Source organism: Kryptolebias marmoratus, linkage group LG17, assembly GCF_001649575.2.
Source record: "Kryptolebias marmoratus isolate JLee-2015 linkage group LG17, ASM164957v2, whole genome shotgun sequence".
Taxonomy (NCBI): Eukaryota; Metazoa; Chordata; class Actinopteri; order Cyprinodontiformes; family Rivulidae; genus Kryptolebias; species Kryptolebias marmoratus.
This window is the reverse complement of record NC_051446.1, coordinates 17,789,420-17,799,340: the sequence shown is the minus strand read 5'-3', so window position 1 is coordinate 17,799,340 and position 9,921 is coordinate 17,789,420. Positions and strand designations below refer to the sequence as shown.

At 42.6% G+C, this 9,921-nt stretch overlaps 1 protein-coding gene across 2 annotated transcripts; it reads right to left on the bottom strand.

Annotated features, from left to right (window-relative positions):
- Window positions 1-653: 653 nt before the first annotated feature.
- Window positions 654-6,101, bottom strand: LOC108249903 (probable phosphatase phospho1). 2 transcript variants are annotated; one of them, XM_025010997.2, is made up of 3 exons: window positions 5,944-6,101; window positions 3,249-4,083; window positions 654-1,300 (listed from the first exon to the last, which is right to left on the bottom strand). In XM_025010997.2, exon 2 carries the CDS (start codon window positions 4,061-4,063, stop codon window positions 3,290-3,292), a length of 774 nt encoding a protein of 257 aa, XP_024866765.1. In that variant the 5' UTR covers window positions 4,064-4,083; window positions 5,944-6,101; the 3' UTR covers window positions 654-1,300; window positions 3,249-3,289. The 2 variants fall into 2 exon arrangements, with proteins under 2 accessions (XP_024866765.1, XP_017295043.1); XM_017439554.3 differs by having other exon boundaries at window positions 654-4,083.
- Window positions 6,102-9,921: the final 3,820 nt, after the last annotated feature.

Below are 9,921 nucleotides of genomic sequence, written 5' to 3'. Positions count from 1 at the left end.
CACGTTGCTCTTTTCTTCTATTCTAGTCCAGTTTAGATCATCCGCCTTTCGTCTCCATGTCCTCCAGCCTCCCGTCTGCACTTTGACCTCCAGCCGGCTGAAGATCTGAATGTTGACGAAGCAGTTTGGCTCACTCTTCTTGCCCCAGGTCTCTGTTGTCTCCTCGTTCTGCCGCTGAAGCAACTTGTCACTTACTTTCAGACTGCATCATCTTTTGTTAGGCTCTTGGTCCTTCCCCTGAATCTGCCTCCCATCTTATTTTCCACAAGATAGTTTAAAATAGTTATTATCTTTCGAAACGGTGATTTATTTAACAGACTGGCTCCTTCATAATGATGGTTTGTTTAGTTCAAATTAGTTAATCTATAGTTTTGACTGTGAAACACTGAAAAAATGCAACTTTTTGTCATGATACTTTGTATTTTGAAGCTATAACAAAGGCTTTAAAAACGGTGGGAACAACCTTATAATCAAACAAGCATTTTATGTAGTAATTTTGAAATATAAGATAAATTTAGTGTTTAAATCTCCAAAATTAAACTCACTGACTCATAAATGCTGCTAAATGCACTTTGATCTACTCTGATGGGTTGTCGCTCATTTGTCAATTGTTTTATATTTTAGTTATGAAAAACACACGAAAAGAGAGCGCACACGGTCTGATAATGGCTTTATATTCCAGTTACAACAATGCATTTACACGCTCAAAAGGTTCTCGATTAAACGCACAGAAACCTCACAGCGCACATCACATCACAAACAGGAAAAGCACAGTCCTAACCACAGTTATTGGTTCGGTTGTTGCCACAGGAGCTTTAGGTTTTCACCGAAAACGCTGCGACTTGTTGACGTGGGGTCAGTGTGCGTCCCTGAAAAATCTCACGAGCCAACTTTTATTTGCCATATCAAATATAAAGCGTTTAATTATTGCACCAAGCTACACAGACAGGTCGAATAAACTAAGCTGTTACATTTTCGGGAAATATTGCCTCACTCAACAAGCATTAATGAGATGTGACCTCATACCGCAGCTGCACTGATTACATCGCCTGACCTTTGACCTTTCAGCCACAAATGAAACACGTTGGAGCAGCAGATTTTTCTGACTTATTACTGTCTTTGCATGTTGTCTGTTCTCCCTGAGAAACTAAAACACTGGTTAAAGGACATTTCCGACACTTTAACGTGAGTCTGCAGCAACATTATGACCACTGAGAAGAATAAAACGAGTGACGCTGCTCATCCTGGGATTTACCCATCCCAGCAGCAGCAGCTTCTTCCTGCAGGACAGCAGCGAGCCCTGCAGAAAAAAAAAAAAACAGCTTACGAAAGGTCAAAGGGCACACCAAATTCAAATTGTCCAATCAGACGGGCTCAGATGACACCCTGTTTCGCAAACCTAAGGACCACTGACTTATATTACAACGAGAGACGGGACTGGAAGCTGCAAGCTGAAGCAACGAAAGGATGTGCGCCCCATGGTGGCTGGCTGCGGTATATGTTTAAGCCACGTGCCTCCATTTAAATGAATGATATAAAAAACTAAAAATACACTTCAAATCTTTTTATTTTAGATGTTGATTTGTCATTTTCTTATCTTGCTGCCCTGTGTTCAAACAAGAACTTTGAACGTAGAGAACATTTTTACATTTGAGGCTCGTTAAGTGTCTCGTTACGCTGTGATTGACAGCCCGTTAGCGAGTCGGGAGGGTGTGTAAGCCGTGACTTACAGCCCCACATCTGTAGTCTAAAAACACGACATGGCAGGACTCAAAGAAAAATGGGACTTTTTGGCTTCAATTTTAGACAATGGAAGTTAACGGAGTTAATGGATCTGTGGCTAATTTCTTGGCACGGGACATCCCAGACATCCCCCTCCTCCCCCAGATGTTCCTTAGGTTTTACGAGAAGATTCCATTCAACATTCAGCAGCTGGTCATAATGTTACGGCTAATCAGTTGAGCTATTTCATCAAAATGCTATTGTTCAACAGAAGAAACGACCTAACAACAATATTTGATACGGCCTAAAAACTAAATTACTCATAAAACCTCAAACTACTTGATGTCATTTGGAAATCCTAAAAACATTCAAACGTAAAACAGGTGCTGGACGCAGACGAGGAGATAAATAATCCCTGTGGCTTTTAACGAGCAGCGAGCGCAGACTAATCACTACAGACTTTAGTCTCTACGTGTTACTCTTCATCGTACATTTTAGTTTCGCCGCCTCGGTGGGTTCGACGCCGCAGCAAAGAGCAGACATATGGCTTCAGGCTTTCCTGTTGTTTCCATGCTGGTGTGGATTACCGCCATAAAATCAACTCTCGGATTACGCATCGGGGCCGTGCGCCAGAATCCCCCGCGACCTTATCCCACGTTTCCTGACAAGGCGTGCGTGGCCCTCTGTCGCAGGCAGCGCCCAATCCTACTTCTGAGCCTTCGAAGTGGAACAGTTTTTAACCTGCGGATCAGTTTCTGCTGTCAGTGTCGAGCACCAGGCGAGACAATTACATGTAAAGTGCATTCACAGCGGGAGGGGGTCGATCGTTAAATGAGGTGCTTCGGCGCAGAGAACACGTTGATTAAAACGTTCCTAGTCAGAATTTTATCATTATTAGTATTATAAAAAACTGAACCCTCAAGTTAACTTCTTTTCATTTTTTTAAAATCTATTATACCGCCTATAGCGATGTGCAAAAGTATTAAAGGGACATTTTAGCCATTTCGAAGTGGGGTTCTGTGTAAAAGTTACGAAGGAATGATGTCTTACTGTTTCAATCAGGGCTGCACAACATATGAAACTTATCATAAATGAGTTACAAATTGAAGTACCATGCAGTCGTGTTCAACTGCTAATAATATAAATGGTCAAACAATAAACAGGCCTGATGATGGTGGTGACAGAAGAGAAGGTGATGAGTGAGGAAAATGTGGTTTTATCCCAATTATTATTACATATTGTAAGTTTTTCTAACAGCATCAAGCCCTCAGTCCAATCATCCAGCAACCAGAAACATCAGATTCCTGTCAGGTTTGACCAGTGGCTATCTACGTCTGGTAATACATCGATTGTTCATAACCTAAAATTACACATAGCCCCACTTTAAAAAGGATGGAATATGACTTTAAGTCATCTACGAGTTTCTTTGATATCAGGCATAGAGGAGCAGATTAATGTCTTTATAAGCCAATTGATGCTGGGTTTAAATCATGCTTTCCACCAATTCTGATGTACTGCTTGTTTACCTCCATTTTTTTTTTTTTTTTAATATACAGACGCTCAGGTTTCATCTCTCCTTCAGGATTCTTTCCAAGCAGTCCACTATATCCTCGCCGCAGACCCACGGAACGACGTTGGCCTTGAAGCCGGCAGACCGCTGCAGCTCCACCAGCAGCCTGTGCATGGGGAAGCCCCTTCTGGTGAAGGCTACGTCCTGGGGCCCCAGAGCCAGGGACGGGCACACGTCGTTGGCCCCGTCTCCGACGTAAAACACCTTCTGGAACGCTGCGCCGCCCCGCTCTCTTTGCCGGTCCGCCACGTACTCCCGGAGGATGGCCTGCTTGCACATGTTGTCAGGGCAACGGGGGCACGAGTGCGAGTGGTACGGGAGCAGCACCAGCCGGCCGTTGGTGTCGAAGCCGGCGGGGTTTGTGAAGATCTTCCTGAAAAGGTGGCGCACCTCGGCGCGCTCCAGCCACGCCTGGATGAAGTACGAGTTGGCGTCGGAGACCACCACCAGCTCGAAGTCCTGCTGGCGGCTCTGCAAGAACTGCAGGAGCTTCAGGACGCCAGGAGCGGCGGGGATCTTCTCCACGGCGGAGCGGATGGACTCCTCGGACACGCCCTGCTCCGCCATGAAGGCCAGAACCTTCTGCGTGTTCTCGTTGTAGTGGCCCTCCCGGAAGCTGTTTGTCAGCCAGGCGGGGAGCTGCTGACCTGGGAGGAGCCGGATGACGGCGTCGTCACTGCTTTCGCCGATGATGGTCTCGTCGAAGTCAAACAGCACCAAGAAGCGCTGCTCCCGTGGTTCCGAATGGACCGAGTTCGATGGAGCCGTCATCTTGGGTGAGGGGTCCCTCTCTGGGAAAAGGACACGGGAAATTACACTTTTTAAATCTTTATTAAGTAAAAATATTCTGAGCATACCATTTTAATATGACAGGATGACAATTAAAGACCTGGCACTCCTTGAAGGAGCACATACCGCCAAAAACACCGAACGGGCCGAAGCATTCCTGCCTTTTGGGTCCCATTGTGTCCAAAGCTGATTTTAACTCAGACATTCTTACTTTTCCACAAATTAATACGTTTGAGTTGTAAACTGGCAACAAACGAACGGAAACAAAACAGAATTCAGGCCCAGGAGTGTCCCCTCTAAAATACTTTCAAAGTGTTTTTTATTTTTTATTTTAAGATGAATTTAGAAAGTTTAGTCTACAGGCAAAGCCACACAAAGTTTACAGGGTTTGTTGCCAGCCACGTCCCGTCGCCGTTTATCATGTGTGAAACAGCCCGCGCACGCCCCGCGCTGATTACTTGTATCGTCCCTCGTTATCTCCCGCCGCCGATAGAGGAGCGTCTGTGTATGGGTCTGTGTGTGTGTGTCTGTGTGTTACCAAAACATCTCATGAACCAGTGGACGGATCCTAATGAAGCTTTCAGGGAATAATCACTTGATGTGCATCTATTGCTGATGGCCTTTTGGAGCAATTTAAGATGGCGGCCACAGCCAAACGACTTTAGGAAACACATATGTTTGTCAGGTTTTGGTGCATTTCAAGTTGAGAGTCTCTCAGCTACAACCGCATCACATTTTAGCACAATTTCTGTAAAACTGACTGAAATATAGACACTTATGGTGTTCTCTCAAGTCAGTTGGCTGGGGTGGGTTAAATTGAGCTTGGCTCCAAAGGTTTATCAGTTATAGGGATACAGCAAATTAATAATTCCTGAAAGTTTCATTAGGATCTGAAGAGCTGACCATCAACAGTTAATGACAAAACTTCAAGCAAAGATGTTGCCCAATCTGCTCGTGCTCAAAATATGTTTAGGGGATCAGTCTCAGCTACTACCACACCAAATTTCAAGTCAATGTATGTACAATTGATTGAGGTATTGCTATTTTTGTGGTTTTTCAAATCAGTTGGCTGTGGAAGCCATGTTTAATTGGGTTGGCCCCGAAAGTTAATCAGCTTTAGATGCGAATCCAGCGATTACTTTCTGCCAGTTTCATTCAAATTTGTCCAGTGGTTCGTGAGATATTTTGCTAACAGACAGTGCACACCAGCACTAAAAGTAAACGAGTAAAAAGTAAAAATTTTGTTTAAGACCTCCTTAGTGACAGCATGATTAGATAATTAAAACCTGGTTTGAAGCCCCTGAGCAAATCTTGTTGATGACCTCTGACCTTAAGGGTGTCAGGGTCAGACTTTCTCCCTGTTGGGATCAAAGGTCAGGGTTTTGTTTTTTTTTTTCAATTTCATTTGGCACTAATCTGTGGGCTACAGTCAGAAGATAACATATATATAACACATCAGAGGATTAGTGAGAGAGGGAGTGCGGACTTCGGGCCGTGCTGTGAGGACAGCTGATCCAGGTCCAACATGGGGGAGGGGGGGACCCGACCTGAAGTCCGGACACAGTCTTCATGGCCGCGGTGTCACCGTCAGGGTGACGTAACCCGCGCCGTGGCCGTCAAGCGGGCTCCGGGAATAGCGACCGCATAATTACCGGCACGCATTCTCACCTCTGAGCCGAGCAAATATAACCCCGGCGTGAAGCTATTCCTGCTCGAGAGGTCCCCCCTTCGAGCACCCCCTGAAAGTCAGCTGCCAAGAAGTGATATCAGGTGATAAGTCTGAGAATATAAAGGTTTAAATAATACAAGTACATGACACCGAACTGGCGGAGGGACAGAATAAGACAGAAAAACGGGCCTACCGGTGGTGATGGCGGCGGGCACAAGAGCGGGAGGGGGGCACGGTAAACTAGTTGCCCGGCTCCGGTGACAGCATCCCGCAGCAGCGCAGAGGGTATATTCCCATTTAGAGCGGCTGGCGTCAAGTACGCAGGCGGGAACGCAACTTCCGGGACCGAAGTTCAAAGTAAAAGCCCCGGAGCGGTTTTGGTCCCAAACACCGTTCCGTAAACCTCTCGCTCCTCCTGCTTGAAAGGTACATCATCTCGTTGTATTTACGTGCACAATTTAATGTAGTCATCACAGAGAAAAGTGTCGATAAAGCTGCTTGTTTGAGCCGGTATGTTTGTTTAAAAAAAAAAATGCTACCATTTTACTTTGTAGCAGCCTGTACGGTCACTTCCGCTTCAGCCCTTAAAATGTACATTTCAGATTCCATCACAGGGTACAGCATGTTCAGATGGGTGCAGCAAATGTTGCATATCTGAAATGTTAATTTTTAAAACATTTTCATGTTCAAATAAATATATTTTTATGTTTTTTAGAATTCTTTCTTTTTGCTTAACCACAAATAAGCCCTTGTTCTTCAGTTTTTCCCCCCCAAAGCAGGCCTTTTCGAAATCAGGAGCGCTTATAGCTCAGAAATATACTCATAATACTGTGAAAATGTAAAGGAACCACGTTTAAATGAAACGCATGACAAACTTTTAGGATATCTGCGTGTAAAAACAACTCAAAGGTCACTTCAAATCAATGTAAAATGATAAGTTGCACTAATTTGTGCTGAAACATCGGGAAAGGAAGCCCAAACATTTACTTTGTTTAGCAAAATCAAACTGTAGCAGCAACAAAATATAACATGTTTGCTTCCCTGTGGTTTGATTCCTTAGTGAAAAGTTTTCCAATGCAACTAAAACAGAGTTAGGTTGCAAAAATCAGCAATTTACTTAATAACTAGAAAGATCTAAATGAAATTTCTTTTCTTTTATATAAAGTTACCTCTTCTGTATGATGATTAATTGTAATTTCTCTGTGCTACAACGAGTCATGTGCTGTATATCTGTCGTAAAGGCTTGAGAGAGGAGTACAGTTCATTAAAATAAAAGCGCCAGCATCAATATTTAAAGGTCAACAGATATTTGACAGTGCAGAAGATAAGTGCTGCAGCTCTAAATAAACAAGCTGTCATTTAACCTCTTGGGGGAAATGTCCACCTGACAATGCTGGCCTCATGAACAAACTATCCTTCCTATTATGCTTCATTTACATTGTTAAAGATTCACTAACGTGATTGTTATCCTAACTTTGAATTCAGGGTTTTAATGAAACTACAACAGCATGTGTGAGATGCTGGCTTCCAAACTCTTCCTGGTGTTGTCTTTGGTATTTTGCTAGTTCCTGGTCTGAGTTCTAGGCATATGACATATGACAATATGTTGTTAAGCAAGATATTGATCAACAAATGCCCCACATTACTCCTTCACAATCACAAGATGAACTTTGTGTCCTGGTCTGGACAGGAAGCTGAATCAGAGTAGAGCTGAATAAAACACATAATGTGCAGCTTAATCATCTCACATTTCTCTTTTTCACTTCTTTTTGATTTAAATGAGGAGGACATGCAGATGAGTATTTGTACCAAAGAATCAACCAGTTTACAAAAAAACAGAAGCATGATCTTTTACTCACGATTTGGCTCACTCTTCTTCCATTTGTGAACACATGGTGACCCCTGCTGGTGGCGCCATGTCGAGGCTGTGACGGTATTTATTTATTCATTTATTTTTTCATTTGGATAATTTTACACAATTATACAATCAATGGATCTCATTTGCTTCTGGAAGAGGATGATGAGGGAACTTTCTTTGAAACAAAGGTGTCCATCACAACAGAGAAAACTGCTTCTTAAACAACATGGTTACCATTTGAGCATTGCTTAGTATTTAAAAAAACAGTAATTAAAATGGAGACTTTATTTGTTTTAAGCTTGGTTCCAAATTTAACATTTACTAAGCTGTGAAGTAACATTTAATACCTGGAAAAAGAAAAAAAAATCAACAATATTTACCTTGTTGAAGTTGTTATTGAGGAACACTGTGGTCTCGTCCGCCATGACATCCTTCTGCTCCCAAAGCTAGTTTCCATGGAAACTTAGATTTGTTTGGTTTTGAAAGGGGAAAAAACAAATTTTGCTATGGTGTTTCTTAAAAAGACTTCTAATAAAATAACCCTGTAATTCAAAATTGAATGTAAAGGTTAATAAAACAGCGTAAAACAACCAACCTATTTTGGCCGAACTAGCCGTTAGTTTAGCAGTCCAGTCTGATGTCATTTAAAGATCTATCTACAACAGGTAAGACATTAACTATTCATACTTTTCCACAAAACGCCATTTTAAAAAGAAGGCTAAACTTTTGCTTTTAAAGAGCTAACTTAGGTGCAGCTCGTTTGCCAATACTGACACCTTTACAGCTAACATTAGTACAAAGGGTTAACATTAGCATAAAGAGCTAACATTAGCATAAAGACAAAAAAAGTAAAAAACAAAATTAACTGGACTTCTATTCTGTAGCTGAAGGCGTCTTTCTTTTCAGAATAGCTACAGAATATAAGTCTAGTTGTTTTTTTTAAACATTTTTTGGATTTACCATGTCCTGGATGACTGAAGCATTAGCATAAAGAGCTAACACATGCTAGTTTATAATTTGACTGGAGTCAGAGGGCCAAAAAAAATTATTTGATATGCATCCATATCAAATAAACAAATACCATTTTTATTTGTTTTGTTTTCAGTCAGAAATCTTAATAAGATGTGTTAATGTGTGACCAGTGCAGATGTGGACTATTAGATTTATCACCAAATTAGACTGAACCAAGTCAAAGAAATGTCGGGGGTATCAAAATCTTAAGATAGGTGTTCATAATTAGATTTGGTTTAGTTAGGAAATGAGTACAATTCCAATTAAAAAAGATGTCCTCACTCCATGTGCAACACTGATCATGTGGTCGTTGCGACGAAGGACAACGAGTTATTCTTCTCCTTTTCTGGATTCATGAATTCATCTTCTTTTGTGAAACAGTCCTCAAGATTACAGGTTCTAAACCAAACCAAACAGAATAATAATGTTAAAAAAAGAGAACAGAGTTATGACAACACTCCAGTTCCAGCTGAAAGTCCACAACAGATCTTACTTCACGCAGGGGGGGGGGGGGGGGCAGAGAAGGAAACCTGGCAAAGCTTCACAACACTCAGTGGCCAAAAGAACTGAGTGTCACAGATTTAAACAACATAAAATATTATCCTTGGACCCTTTGTTTGGAGAGTTCCTTGATAATCAAAACAACGTGAGCTACCAAGGCGGAGCAGCTCGTGAGGTTCGCTCCAGAGCGGAGACACAAAGCAGGGCTGAGGTGGTGGGGGAGAGGAATGTGAAGGGGCTGGGCTGCTGTGGACGCAGGAACCACTCTGGTGCCTTTCCCTGCAGCCCAGCATTGAGTTACGGCCACAGCTGGACAAAACATCTTCCCTGCTGGACTCAGACTCCACTGGTTGGGTCACGGTTTCAAAGACACACACACACACACACACACACACACCAAAGCAGAAGTTGCCTCGCTTTTAAACTTAAGTACTGAAGGAAGCAAATGAGCCACAAAATTCAAATAGTGTTTTTTTTTTTAATTTTAAAACCGCACGAAGGCTTTGGAAGGAACCCTGAAGTGTGTCTGCCAAGAAGGAAAGTCACTCTAATCGTTCCTCACACTTGGCTCCACGGCAGGCGGTGGAATCAGGCGGCGTCACCAAGGCGACTTGGGCTTCGGTTTAACAAGTCGAACCTGATCTAGGCGTTACACATCATGGTGCATCGAATCAGACAATAAACTATCATTTTTAAAGGTTATCCTAATCTGTATCGAACGGTGCAGTTTAAAAGATCTAAATCCTGTAGTTTTCCAGATATATTGACATGCTATTCTGAAACGTGGGTACGCACTCAATG